Source organism: Cololabis saira, chromosome 4 (assembly GCF_033807715.1).
Source record: "Cololabis saira isolate AMF1-May2022 chromosome 4, fColSai1.1, whole genome shotgun sequence".
NCBI classification, from domain to species: domain Eukaryota; kingdom Metazoa; phylum Chordata; class Actinopteri; order Beloniformes; family Belonidae; genus Cololabis; species Cololabis saira.
The window spans coordinates 19,081,556-19,096,876 of record NC_084590.1 but is presented as its reverse complement, the minus strand read 5'-3'; the positions used below and the strand labels follow the sequence as shown (position 1 = coordinate 19,096,876).

The following is a 15,321-nucleotide window of genomic DNA, read 5'->3' as shown; positions in this document are numbered from 1 at the left end:
ACTTCAGGCAGCTGTTCTGCAACTTAAACAAATGGACTATTCATTATTTGCCCTTAAGTTCCTCCAACAATAAAAAAGAACATTTAAACCAGACAGGAACCAACAATAAGTCACTATATAAAAGGTCTGATAAGTGTGGTCAACCAAACTACTTCCTCCTTCTTAGTGACAAGTGAATCACAAATGACACATGCTGAAATACACAAGAAAGGAGGGAGGGGGTGTAAATTGTCATGATTAACTAAATTATTTTCGACATTGTAATTACCCAAGATTTGACAAAAAAATCAAACCTGTAGCTTAGACAACAGTAATGTTAAGATATTTTCCTTTTTGTTCAATGCGACGTCAGAATCCCTTTATAACCACACAAAGAGACGGGTTCCCCTTTGGCCACAGCAGCCGACACCAGACCAAGCAGTGAAAGTCACGTTCCAGATAGACACGCAGCTGTAGACTGAAGTGAAAAAGGGAAGTGGTATCAGTAAAGGACCCACATGGAAAAACCTGATATGTGTACAATATAGTGAAACCAGGTGTGTGCATATCAGGAGAATACTTCCTTTCAAGTTGAAATGCAAGAAAGGGAAGCTATGCACAGTCAGAAACTGAGTTACAAAGCTTAATAGTTACTATTAAAGACACAGACAGACACTCACTGGACTGAGGTCATGATGGTGATGAAGTACTTGACCTTTGATGGGTTTGGGGAGCCCACACAATAGCCTGTTGACACCGGGCCCAGTCATCTGACAGTACACTGTCCTCACATCACCCTCGGGCCATGCATACAGCTGTCAGCGATGTTCAGCCGGGCCTGCATGGCTCTGAACTACACACGACCGGTGACTATCCCTGAGGTGCAAGATAAGCTTATAAACAGCAAAAAGAAGCCTGTGCTGTTAGGAGGATGCTACCCCATAAATGTTAATATCTAGCTCAACGTCCAGACGCTAAATCAACTCCCCACTGATTGGGGCGCTTCTTATTCTTTATTTTTATTCAATTATTTTTAATTCAGAAAAGATTCTTGAGAATGATCTCATATTCTTCTCATCAAGCACCTTCTGCACCCTTATTTAGCAAATTTTAATTATCAATTTTTTCTATTAACAAGTTTCAAACATGCCTGTTTATGTTTAAGTTCATTTATTGCAAACAAGACATTCCAGGCACTTTTCATAATTTTTTTCTGTTATCATCAGATATTCATTATCATTCAGTTAGAGGAGGGAAGAACTTTCATTTACCTCTTTGTCGTACCTGCAGTCACCAATCCTTTATCAAATTCCATGACCCTCAACTCTGGAACTGTTTAGATAGATCTCTTAAATTAGCCTCATCCTTAAAAACGTTTAGGACCAGCTTGGTGGGGTATCTTTTATCTAGACAAAATTAACAGGCTATTCTTACGGAAATGAAATTGCCATTTCATGGATATTTTTGTTTGTGTACTTATTGTATTTTTCTTTGTTTATTTTACCTTTTCTTTTTTCCTTTCTATTCTTTTGCTATTGACTGATTTGTTCTTGGTGATTTTGTATTGAGGGGAGGATTTCTTATAAGCCCTTCGGGCTTCTTTTCCTCTCCTGCACAAATTATTTGTCTTTATATGATAAAAAAAATTATTGTATTATCACTGTGCAAAAAATAAAAAACTGATGTGGCTTCTTTTCTTCCTCATGCAACATCAACAGGGACCAAGTAACAAAAGTGCAAATTATTTTCAGGATTACACTGGGCGTCTGTTATTTTACGAAAGAGGAAGGAGACGTTTTTTAATATATAAAAGGTTATTTCTAAAAAAGGCAAGGCAAAGCAGAACCTCGGGGGAGAACATGACTTGGAAACAACTTTCCAGAAGATGCGGTCAGCTACTTTTCATACTGCAATGAACTTCTCATCATCGCATTTAAGAAAAATGTGTTCCATTTCCCTCGTCCTGCCCAGTTTAGGAGTAGGTAAAACACTTCAGTAGCCCTACAACTGGGAACAGAACAGTAAATCTCCATTAGCACTCTCTTGTCTTATTTTTCTTTTGACTTAAATCGCTCCATCCATCTGCTTCTCCTCACACAGGTCCTAGCTTGCTGCTGAACCCACACAAACTTGCTGCAGGCTACTACATTCTGCCTCCCTAAACCAGCCACACAGAAATAGGCATCCAGGCTATCGTAGCTATTCTTAAACTCTTCTTCTAAATATCTCTGAATGGAGTCAGATATCGGAGAATTGTTCAATGGGGAAAACGTCTCAGCATTCCTTTGGTTTTGACTCATCATTTCCCCTCCAATGAAAAGACGTTTGACCAAAAGCATTAACGTTGTTGTTTAACCACTTCAAGGGCCAAGATAAATTCCTTCCTGCCTCTGGAGTTAGAAGATTTTGAGAGAGAGAGAGTGTGTTTGTGTGTGTGTGTGTGTGTGTGTGTGTGTGTGTGTGTGTGTGTGTGTGTGTGTGTGTGTGTGTGTGTGTGTGTGAATGAGGAGTTTGGGGGGTGGAGGGGGGCAATGACTGGCACACTTAATGCCCATATTTGGAACCAACTCATTTCTCTCTTCCTCACTAATCTCAATTCCTTTTACAGGTTGGAGCACATCCTCCTTGACTCGGGCCAAAAAGGTGGGGGCCCCTTCTTTCTGAGGAACAATCCGCTGGAGCAAACCTTTTCTTGGCTCCCCTTACTTGCTCATCTCTTTCATTTGCATTGGAGAAGAAAAAGGCCCTTTTTGACAGAAGGGGGACGCAGAAGCTAAAATCATATGTCCTGCTTGTCACCAACATTGATGACCTTTGACCCCACCTCAGTTTACACAGACACAAATGGTTGTTCAGACGATTTGCAAAAAAACATCCGACTTATTTCATAAAGAGGAATGCAATTATGAATCAGTGCTTTTTGTTTTAAACCAAAACAGCAGTTTGGTGTTTGTTGTGGTCTAAAATGTATATGAATTGGGTGACAATTTATCATTTATTTGATGCAAATTACCAGCAGCAGATTTGTTGATTCTGAAAGGTCCTCACTTTAACTCTGCCGTTTCAAACTAGGTGCAAGTTCTTCTTAGTTCAAAACATGCTTCAATTTACCAGTTATCATTTCTCTTTTCAGCATCTTTTGCACACTGACCAATTGACATCAGGTTTTCAAAAGCTGCTGGCTTCAGTTAATCAATAGATTGTCCTAGATGGAGTTTATGGACCATGCTTTCGCTACACTTCACGAGTGTATGATGTTGACAGTTTGCAGAAGTGTGGTCAGTGAGCACTTCATGGTGGGAGGTCGTAGTTATCTTCCTTTTTCAATATCACCTGTTGACTCTACACCTTTTTAAAATCAGAAATGTGGCGCTGCTGTGTTGAAGGAGTGTCTTTTCTTTCAAAAGACCAATTGCTCAAATGGCCAAGCAAGATTTAAGCAACAGCAGCAGAGCTCTTAATGCAGAAAGATAACATCTCGCGCACCACTGAGCCTACCTGGTGTTGTTATGACAACAAGCTTAGGTCAGTTTTACCTTCCCTCTCACTCCCAGGTCACAATAAGAGGATGTTAAACAATAAGAGTCACAATTCTAAGTTACACCGCTGCACCTTGTTACAACATTTAGTCGCACGCTCTCAAAAATGGTTGCAGTAGGAAACCTTGCTCTGACCCATGACACTTGCAAAGAAGGACTGTACAGCAGACGTGTAAATAATCACTTGTAACAATTGGTCTAACATGCTTGAATAAAATAAAAGACCTGTTGTGGCTTGTTTCACAAGCTGACACAACTTCCTGAGCTCTTGAAATGCCACGCTTTCGTCAGAACACAACAGACAGGGATTGTTGGTTGATTCACACGCCACAGGTGACGTTTCCTTATGCTCAACCAATGACGGATCGGTCTGGTCTTTATGAAGTGGTTTCAGCTTTCGAGGTGAAACCACTTCATTAAGAGTAGCAGTGAACTATTGAACTTCCCTCCACCACATGAGGAATCTTTTTTTGAAAAAAAAAACGAGCATTGGTCAATAGTTCAGCCTCCATGCAAATGTAAATATGAGAACAAATTAAACCTAACAGGGCTTGAAACACATCGTTTCAGTAAACAGCACCCCTCTTCACCAAACTAAGCTCATATCAGGAAAAACAACAACTTTATTTCCCTTCAACTGCAGTTTGATCATGGACAGCAGCGTTGACTTCATGAACCCTGGTTTTCATTGTTGCACCATTCCTGTGTTTTGTTGAGTTTCTAGAAGTTAACGTTAACAATTACTGTGCGTACCAGTGGTTTACAATGTTACATTTGTTATGGCTTCTGCTGTTGACGCTTTAATTGAAAAGAAAAAAAAAACGGGGGGGCTCAACATCTACAACTTTCAACAACGTGGAGATAAACTATCATACAAAATACCATATAGGTTTGAGCTAATTTCTTTTGCACTTTCAGTTTCAGTGGCCACTACAATGGGACCTTATTCAAAAGCCATCCTCTACTATACACACACACAGACACACACACACGTTTGGATGCTTTAGCTGAACATGAACTTCTTCAGTGGACTTCTAGGAGTCATCCCACATCCTTCCAGTGCATTGTACTGTACAAAAACTGCAGTTGAATTCATGCTAAATCCATGATGAACTTGCTAAACAATAGTCACAAAATGTGATTCTTTGTTTTTCTCTTGACGGATTCGCAAACAAACTAGTCATGTTTGAAAATCAATGACCTTCTTGTAGAATTCCCAACTACTGTTCCTGTGGTTTGAGTGCGTCATTTTCTCAGTCGCAAGATTTATACTTTGTGATGAAGACTCCACCTCAAAGCGGCGGCTTAAATGTTTCCATCTCTGTGCTAATGTAAGAGTACGCTGGCTCCACAGCCGCTGCATGAAGCAAAGTCAGCCCATAAACCAGACGCTGCGTTGCCTTCAAGCCTCTTATCTAATGCAGCCTTTGTCCATCAGCAATCAGAATCACCTTCACCCCTGATAAGGAACGCCAAGATCTGACAACTTGAGGGATGGTAATGTTTACGACAGCTAATAGCAGAGAGCCGTTCCCATACTAGCTGGGGTCCATTATGCTCCATTAAGGAGAAGGCCCCAGATGAACCCAAATTATTTTTGTGCCATTAGCAATGCAGACCATACAGTACATCACTACCGCATTTATGCACACAGAAAGCTTTGGTTTCATTACAGTGTTAGAACTGAGCTATCCATATGCTATGATGATGTCCCTCAGCTGGAGGACTACAGAGAAGACCACACTGCAAGTGTCTTTAACACAAGGCGTCCAGTTTGTTCTGTCTGAAATCAAACAGGCTAAATTAAAGATTTTAATCTGATTCATTTGATGCTCTCTCACTCATATGTGTGTGTGTGTGTGTGTGTAATATATATATATATATATATATATATATATACACACACACATACATACATACATACATACATATACACACACACACAACCACCAAGAATTTGAGGAATTTCAAATGTTTAGCTGCTCATTAATCACCCAACAGTATCAGAAAACTGTCAGTCCCAACATTTTTTCTACAGCTTGATAAGAGCCCCATATGCAGCAGATGTCATGAAAAACCATCTTAAGTGACAAGAACTAAAAGTCTTGCAACATATATCAAGTTCCCTCCTGTCATTTCCACCTAAACCGGGTTAGTCAGGAATGAAAATAGTTGCTTTTGAAGTCCAAATGCCAGGAATTAAGATTTAATTGCATTCTAAACAGGTTTGCACAAAATTAACGACAAAAAAAAAGAAGAAAAAAAAAGTAGTCAAAAAAACATGTGCTACTATCAGAAGAGGCTCCAATTTTAGTATCTGTATGGGTATTGGTCAAGTATCAGCAGAAATGTCAAGGGTGTATCTAAAAAAAAAAAAAAAAAAAAAAAAAAAAAAGAAGGGGGAAATTATACGAAACATTTCGCTGATGAGCTGATGGGTTCAGCTAAAGTTTGTGTGACACTAAATAAGGCGAGATTGATACTGTGGCAAAATTTGTCAAGTTCACAACAGCAAACAAATCACTTCTGGTGCGGTGTGAGAAACTGCTTGAAAAAGCAGGAACAGAAAACATCCTGAATCTATAAGCAAACAACAGTAAGTCCTTCACTTCCTTCTACAATCAAAAAACAGGCATTTTGCTTAGAGATAACACACCAGCTCTAAGATTGCTTGATATGCAAACCTTTTAAGAATGGACCTTTTTTCTTCTTTTTGTTGGTGGGCTAAAGAGACATGTCTTTACTTCACATATCCCTGTGGGTTTTATTTTTGAGCTTCTGGAGGACAAAAGAGCTTAAAAGGTATTGTGACATGAAAAACACATTTTTCTTGATTTTTTGTGTTTTGTTGGGTGTCTTGACATCAATTACACCCAAAAAACAACGAACTTTTAACATTCAGTGTATTGTGTGCTTTCTGGGATTTTCCGCATAACTATGCAAAAACGGCGCACCTGGTTTGGTGGCGGATCGTTACGTAACGATCCGCTAAATCACCGCCCCCTCCACCCAGCTCCTGCCTCCTCTCCTCTCCAGCGCACCATAAAGGCCGATTTATGGTTCCGCGTTACACCGACGCAGAGCCTACGGCGTAGGGTTACGCGACGACGCGCAGAGTACGCTGAACCCTACGGCGTAGGCTCTGCGTCGATTTAACGCGGAACCATAAATCAGGCTTAACACGCAGCTGTTTAGAGCCTCTTTTGTTCTAATCACTGGAGGAAAACTGCTAAGAAGACCCGCGGCCACTGACTGGACTTAAGATAAGGGGACACTTTATTTACATGCCTTTATTTTTGTGATTGTTTGCTGTGGACTGTCTGCTTCGCCCTGCTGCTTTTCCGTGCATGCTACGCCTGTCGCTCCCGGCTTAACTCTCCGACGCCGCTGTGAGTGTATTGCTCGCGGGGAGCTGCGGTCCCGGTCCTCTGGTCCCGGTTGGACTTCATCCCCGGGCTGTAGTCGCCCTGTCTGGGCTGTGTGTCGGTGTTTGTGGTCGGTGTGCGCGCGTGTGTGTGGAGACGCTGGCAGAAGTGTGTAGCGGTTGGTTGGAGGAGGTGCGGCGCAATGATTGACAGGAAAGGGGGAAAAGGACCCGTTTTTCACGGCGCAAAAAAACACTGTCATAAAAAGGACAGAATGGAGTACTAGAGTGAAGTTTTTCTTGTTACACTCTTTTAGACACATTTAAGGGATGTTGGCCAAGACTTTTAATAGTGTTAAAAGCATGTTAAAAATGATGTCACAATACCTTTAAAGAAAATGGACATCATTCATAAAATTTGAACATGAACATTGCAGCTTCCAGGTTGAATCCATTGCAGAAGTAGGAGAAGTTGCAGCTTAGTGTGGATGACATTAAGGTGGGTGTGTCCCAGATGCCCCCGCCCACTTGAAACATGCAGTGCAGGGAACCAAAGCAAAAGGCAATCAAAAAGGGGCTTCATAAGCACTCTCCAGAAATCCCATGGGTGACATCACACTAGATTTCTACAAATTTTCTTTTACAGTCTATGCTTTTTACAAACTTCCTTTTTCTTAGTTTTATTTTTCACACAAAAAGGGAAAAGGAATCACTAAGCTATAGCCAAGTGAAGTCTACGCGTGAACTAGGTCTGTAGCGATGCAGTGATTACGTCAACTTCAAAATATCGTCAATGTTATATTTTGTTGTCTACGCATCGCCATGCACATGTGGGTCATCCACAACAAACAGTTCACACTTTGCAGAATGGAGACTGAAACTGCGACCTCCTCCCAGAGTGTTCAACAAAGTCCTGCAAAAAGCCTCCAAAAAACAGCCGTGAGTCATCAAAACTATGAGAATAAAAACAATACAAATGTGTAATTTTTAACACATTTGGATAGTATGCAGTGCAATGAAAAACACTACATTAAAAATTATTTGTAATTTTGTACAGGAGAGATTTATGTTGCACTGAGAGAGTAAACGGGCTGGCCTCTTTTATTTTGTATAATTTGATTCTGTATTTTTATGTTAGTGTGCAAAATTGTTTTTAATAAACTATATTAAGGATGTTTGATATCCATTTGATGCATTATGGTTTTTATTAATGGAACAGAAAAATAATCGTTAGAATAATCATTCAATTACTCATTAGATTAGTCGACTAATTAATAAAATAATCGCACGATTAATTGTTTAATAAATAATCGTTTATGCCCAGCCTTAGCGTGCACATCATTCAGAACACAATGATGTTTAACTTATTTTTTCCCCTCAATTACACTGCTTTTGTGAATATTGGGAACCAAAATTGAAATAATGATTATAATCAAATCCACTGCAGAGCCTTGATGAAAGTAGGAACAGTTATGGGCTAGTAAACAATTTAAAATGCTCAACAATTACCAATACGTCCTTTTTATTTATGTAATTAAGTGATTATGGTATCATTGCATCAATAAGTGGAAGTAACAACGGAAATTGCACCACAATACAGTCGATAACATGTGTCTACACCTAAAAACCAGGCGACTAAGGTTGGTTGTATGTCAATGTGAGATTTTCACATTAATGGCAGAGTTACAGTTAAGAAGGTGTAAAAGATTAAACAAACCTGTTGACTATCTTCAATAACTCTTTCATGGACTGCAGTTTGAATGCAGTTAATGTATAGTCCAAGCAAATAAATAAACAGCCTTACTAATGAAAAGGAAACTTTTACTTTTTACATCTTTAGTTCTGATACACATTAGATGGTTTAGAGTTATTAATCAATTTAAACACTGGATTGCAAGAGTATAAGCATGTTACATGTTATTGTTCTGTACATCGCTTAAATTTCTTGGAATATAAGTTACAGCTTCTGTTTCAAAATACTAAGCTCACAAAAAAAAGCCCAAACCAACAAAAAAAAAATATATATAATATGGCTGAAAAATGACCATCAAACCAGTTAAGAAATGAAGGATTTACCAGTTAGGATAAAGCTTAAAATGAATGATCAGAAGAAAGTACAACCCAGACAGTCAAGAGGTGCAACGAGACAAACACAGCTGCTGCCACCGAGGAATCTAGTCTTGTCATGAAAAGTACACAGTATAAGATTTTGCATGTTGAGCAACTCGTGTAGTAAAGCGTCTAATCCCAGAGGCATAATGGCCTATTTATGAGTACGAGAGGTGGGAGGGCCAAGAGGGGTAAATTGTTTCAGAGAAGGGGGAGCCACGATTGGGTGCTGTGGGAGACAAACTCGCATAGTGGGACCATTTCAAATAATGGGAGGGAGGGTGGCATGACGAGGCATGTGTGCTTTGCCATCATTCAGACGAACTTCCATAGAATCGTCAAGGAGTGCTTGTAAATGCACATCATGCAACTATTTACGACGTCTGACATAAACGTTTTTTTTTTAATCCACAATGCTTAAAGGATTCCCACAAGCACACCTCAATTATCTTAAATTGTTATTGCTTTGGAGAACTGTATTAGTAAGTACATCAGGAAGTGTTCAACTACAAAAAAATAAGTAAATACATTTTAAATACATTTCAAATACATTTCATTTTAATATTCACACAACATTCGGCAATAATATTAGGATATTTGCTTCATGGTGCAAAAGATAGAAAACCTTTTGCACTCAGTGACTGTACTGATGTATTTATACGATACCGTGAATTACGAAGTAAAGATTGCACACAGACAATCACTTGCCGCTGATGGAGTTCAAATGAAATATCTGACTTTGCAAGGTATTACCAGAACAAGTGGCGGCATGAAGTATCAGCACCTAAACACATCAGACACACGTGAACATTGCACAACAACACAGATGTGTTTCATCCACTTATCATAGCGTGGACGTTTGCAATGGTATTTGCTACATGCCTTTAACAGTTTCTGGCCTGTTGGGACATTGGCTCAAGAAGAACATTTGAACAGAGGAAGATGACACAAACGCAAAACTGCAGAGGTCACAGTTGCAGCTGTATCCCTTTGTAGTTATTGCCAAAGCAGAGAAATGTTGTGTTAAGACACAAAGAAGCCTCTGTGTGTGTACGCGTCTGCATGTTGGAGTGCGGCAGGCTTCTCTCTGCTTTTAAGACTGATCAATAATAAGCTTTTGCCAGCGTACAGACGAGGAGCCTGGTGTGGCATCACTTACGCACATGAAGAGCCACTGAACTGCTGACTTCAGGATGCTCAGTAGACTGAAAACAGTGTGTTAAACAGATGCGTTACACCAGTCTGTCTGCGTGTGTGATCACGTCACACGTATTAATTCTTGCGCCCGAGGCAAACAAACTGCTGGTGTCAGACAGGACAGGTCTTTTAGTCGGGAACCCATTCGGTGAATCACAGCGCAAGGTGGGAGTCACCTCACTGACAGTAAAAGTGAATCATCATGATGCAAATTGTGCACTTCCTGTGGCACCTAACCCCCAGGATAGGAGTCGGCAGATGCAATGATCTAAATGCAATGATTGTTACCATTCACTTTGAGGAGAATGGAAAAATCCAATGAAAGGGAGATGCCAAGTCACAGGGAACCTAAAACTGAGCAGCTTTTTAAAAGTTCCACAATCATCAGTTTTCAATTGAGAGCATATGCTTCACACAAACAAATGCGCTGCAGGAGCCACTCTTTATGACAGGACCGACTCAAATGTAAAGGCTGCTTCCTGTCAGGACACTTAAGGAGAACCATTTTCCCAACTGGGTCAGTTGTTGAACTTTTGACCAACTGACTGCACTTCTGTGTCAACATTTACATTCCACACTGACAAATGACAATGAAAACAAGAGGAGCTGCATACCAACCAGCATCTATTATGAAAAGGTGGCATGGTTTTTTTTTCCTTTTTTTTTTTAGAGGGGGGGGGGGGCAACAATGGAAGGCCAATCAAAGCAGTATTCAGAGTATTTGATCTTCCCCAATTCCCCAAAAGACAGGCTACTTTAAGAGGCTTAATGAAACCTGAAAACAGACAAACACGCTTTACACAAGCAATCAAGTTGCAGCAACATTTTACAATAAGGGAAGTGATGGTTTTATTTTTCCTTAAAAGTGCAGTTTGCTTATCTCATGGTATGATAGGGGATGTATTAAGCATTGCATTACAGTGGCGAAACTGTGTTGTCATGGTGATGTGCATCTGTGTTTCCAACAATAACGTTTACATCATAGATTCAGAAAACAGATGCTCTCTCTTCCAATTCATAATATATTTTTTTGGTTAACGTGTGCCAACTAATAATCATTGGTTGTTATTGTATCAATTTGAATCACTAGTGATACTCTGACAGGACTCCATGCTGCTCAAGTGCTGCATTTCAGACCTGCAAAGCAGAAATATGTGGAAAACAAAACCCCAGACCAGCCCATATGCCTGAGCGGAGATATATTGTTACTGAAAGGGCACTGCGATAAGTTTGAGATAAAAGGACAGGGAGGGAAAGAGAGAGAGAGGGAAAAAAAGAAAAGAAAAACTAGTCACTCAGGTTATCGGTCCTGCACCACCGTGCTTAGCTACACCTCAAGGTCCAGACGCTTTAACTCTCACCTGACAAACTTTCCGCACAAAGTCAGTTTTCTTGACAAAAGTAATGTCTTACGTTTAAACGTGAGATTGGAGGAGCTCCAGCCAGGGGTGTTGACTCCCCTGGCATGTAATTGCTGGCTGCACAGGCTGCAACAGGACCAGGAATTTGTGGACACGAGCCTTGTACATGACAATTTTGTTGCTGGTCCAAAACCCTGCACGCCCACAGGCAGCCAAACAGTAAAACAGTGGGTAGGTATAATGTGTCTGAGGAATGCATGACGTGATCTAAACGCACATGCATGTGGGCCGCGGGAGAGGACCAAGTGATCTTTGTTGCAGCTCCATCTAAAGCTGTGAAATCACCACGCCAGAGTGCCTTTGAGCAACACACAGATTTCCTTTTTTCACACGCTATAAAAATTGGGTTGACCTCTGATCTCTGACTTATGAATATACTTTTGTTCAACTATGGAGGTGCTGATAGCTTTTTTTTTTCCATGATAGTGTCTGAATTTACATGCCTACAAAAGAATATGGAAATAGTGAAGCCAGTGCAAATCTAAGCAAAACAATCAGTTCGCAATAAGTGTTTGAAACGGACCCAAAAGTAGGGGGTTGTCATCTGATGTACGAAACTACCTCAACCTGTGGATGTTTATTATGAAGGGAAACTGTTAAAACAGGGATTTCGTCACGGTTAGACAAAGGCTAGACTTAAGTTATTCACAAGAAGCTGCTGCTGCAGAGTTTCACTGAAACAACAGCAAGACAGAAACTCGCCGCATTTCTGAACGAGGCAGGGGCGAAAATCCCGGGGGGGACAGGGGGGACAAGTCCCCCCCATTAGTAAAGCTGTCCCCCCCTAGAATAATTTGAGACAGAATTAATAATTTTGGAACAATGCAGTAGTATTTAGTAGTGATGCACCAAAATGAAATCGAAAATAATAATAAACAGTAAAATCTCATTACACTTAAAACAAGAGTCATCACCAGAAAAATAACGTTATTTGACAATTTTCACCTGTTTCAAGTAAATTTTCACTTGAAATAAATTCGAAAAATCTGCCAGTGCGACAAGATTTATCTTATAAGCAAAACAATCTTGTTCCAGTGGCAGATTTTTCTACTTATTTTAAGTGAAAATCTACTTGAAACAAGTGAAAATTGTTGTTTTTTTTTCCAGTGATGAGTCTTGTTTTAAGTGTAATGAGATTTTTTTTAACTAAAAATGAGACATTTTAACTAGAAATAAGACAAATATTCTTGTTAAGATTGTGGGTTTTTGCAGTGTATTATGTCAGATGTGCTGTATTATTGCCACCTTCCACCTAATACCATTGTTTTGTATTACTCTAAGAAAGGTCTTCTGCCTGTTTGCGAGATAGAGTTGAAAATGTCAAAATGCTGTATTAAAGGAAGGCTAAAACTTTTATTCCTTGTCCCCCCCCTGGATTTATTCTCTAAAATTTTACTGTTTATTGTCCCCCCAACTATGAAACGGGATGTTCGCCCCTGGAACGAGGTATACATCCAGGGGCGTCAATTGGGTATGGCAAGGTATGGCAGCCGCCACACTTTGGCTTCAAGGGTTAAATGTAAATGTTTGTTTTTTAAATACATTTATGGAATTACTCTGTGTCCATTTGTATTGATTATTCTATTACTTAATACATATAGAATAACTACAAATGCAAATCAGAACAACATGATCGATTTCACTAGTTATTATACACTGCAAAAACTCAAAATCTTAACAAGAATATTTGTCTTATTTCTAGTTAAAATGTCTAAATTTAGTCAAAAATCTCATTACATTTAAGACAAGACTCAAAAACAACCATTTTCACCTGTTTCAAGTAGATTTTCACTTAAAATAAGTGGAAAAATCTGCCAGTGGAACAAGATTTCTTTGCTTGTAATGAGAAGATAAATCTTGTCCCACTGGCAGATTTTTCTACTTATTTCAAGTGAAAATTTACTTGAATCAGGTGAAAATGGTCAAATAAGTTATTTTTCTGGTGATGAATCTTGTTTTAAGTGTAATGAGATTTTTTTTTACTAAAAATGAGCCATTTTAACTAGAAATAAGACAAATATTCCTGGTAAGATTTTGAGTTTTTGCAGTGAGCGAGACTGCATTTGAAAAAGTTCCAATTTTCTTAACCACACGGATAAGCTACATAGCAGACTTCTGTGATGAGTATTTGCTGGACGTGTTGATTGATACTCTAGTTAAGTTCTGTGACTCGTAACCTTGCCATACCTTAGCTTCCACTGAATTGACGCCAATGTATACATCTAACTTAAATGTGGTAAAAAAAAAAAAAAAAAACCCACAAGTGCTGAGATTGAAGCAAGCAGGCCTGAGAGGCGCTGCGAGGTCAGACCTGAAACAGTGACACAAAATCGAGCCAAGAAGCACAATGAGGATCTGAAGGCTGATTTATGGTTCCGCGTTAAATCGACGCAGAGCCTACGGCGTAGGAGGTGCGCGTCGCCGCGTACCGTACGCCGTCGATGTAACGCAGAACCATAATTGAGGCTTGAGCCGCTTTACTCACCTCATTGTTCCGCCAGAGTTGGGTCCTCGAAGGCAACTTGGTCTGACTTCAGGGGTGAGCGCCCCGCTTGGAAAAGTCTCACTTAGTTTATGTCCCTCCTTGTTTCAACACAACCCGAAAAACTGGAGGAAAAGGAAAAACAAAACAGCACATCTACACCCGTAAACGGGGTAGCGACCAGGGGGGATAAAGAAGCACACCTCGACGATTTCCTGGTTGTTGGAGCTGGGGGAGGAGGACGGGAGGAGGACGGGAGGAGGAGGAGGAGGAGGGAGATACAGTAGTGCAAGCGGGCTTGTCACGTCCAATCACTGTCCCACCACCGGCCGCGACGAGCCCCGCTGGGGAAAAGTGAGCACAGGATACGGCACGGGAGACCACGCACTTCTCTTTCCCCACTTTTATGTCGGGAGATTCCAGTCATGAACGCGTCCGTCGGCGGCGTTCACGGACGTGCAGGTCTGCGGACTGCTGGCCCGCCAGCTTCAAAGCAGGATAAAACCCCGCGCTGCCTTCACGGCCGCCTCGGAAATATAAGACTCTAGAATTACATGATATAGTAGAGCAGAAAACTGTTTTATTTGCCTTTAAAGCAGGGGCGTCAATTGGGTATGGCAAGGTATGGCAGCCGCCACACCTATTATTCTATTACTTAATACATATAGAATAACTACAAAGGCAAATCAGAACAACATGATCGATTTCACTAGTTATTATACACTGCAAAAACTCAAAATCTTAACAAGAATATTTGTCTTATTTCTAGTTAAAATGTCTAATTTTTAGTAAAAAAAAATTTCATTACATTTAAAACAAGAGTCATCACCAGAAAAATAACTTATTTGACCATTTTCACCTGTTTCAAGTAGATTTTCACTTAAAATAAGTAGAAAAATCTGCCAGTGGGACAAGATTTTTTTGCTTAAATAAATCTTGTCCCACTGGCAGATTTTTCTACTTATTTCAAGTCAAAATTTACTTGAAACAGGTGAAAATGGTCAAATAACAAGTTATTTTTCTGGTGATGACTCTTGTTTTAAATGTAATGAGATTTTTTTTACTAAAAATGAGACATTTTAACTAGAAATAAGACAAATATTCCTGGTAAGATTTTGAGTTTTTGCAGTGAGCGAGACTGCATTTGAAAAAGTTCAAATTTTCGTGACCACACAGATCAGCTCCATAGCAGACTTCTGTGATGAGTATTTGCTGGACGTGTTGATTGAT

The 15,321-nt window shown here is 39.9% G+C and overlaps 1 protein-coding gene across 1 annotated transcript in view; it reads right to left on the bottom strand.

Moving 5' to 3' along the window:
* The window catches only part of vaspb (vasodilator stimulated phosphoprotein b), a 35,887-nt gene extending 21,315 nt beyond the window's left edge, over positions 1 to 14,572 (bottom strand). The window contains exon 1 of the mRNA XM_061719074.1: positions 14,095 to 14,572. Within this exon, the coding sequence (XP_061575058.1) occupies positions 14,095 to 14,099 (5 nt within the window). The 5' untranslated portion in view covers positions 14,100 to 14,572. The remainder of the gene's footprint in view (positions 1 to 14,094) is intronic.
* Between the last annotated feature and the right edge of the window lie 749 nt (positions 14,573 to 15,321).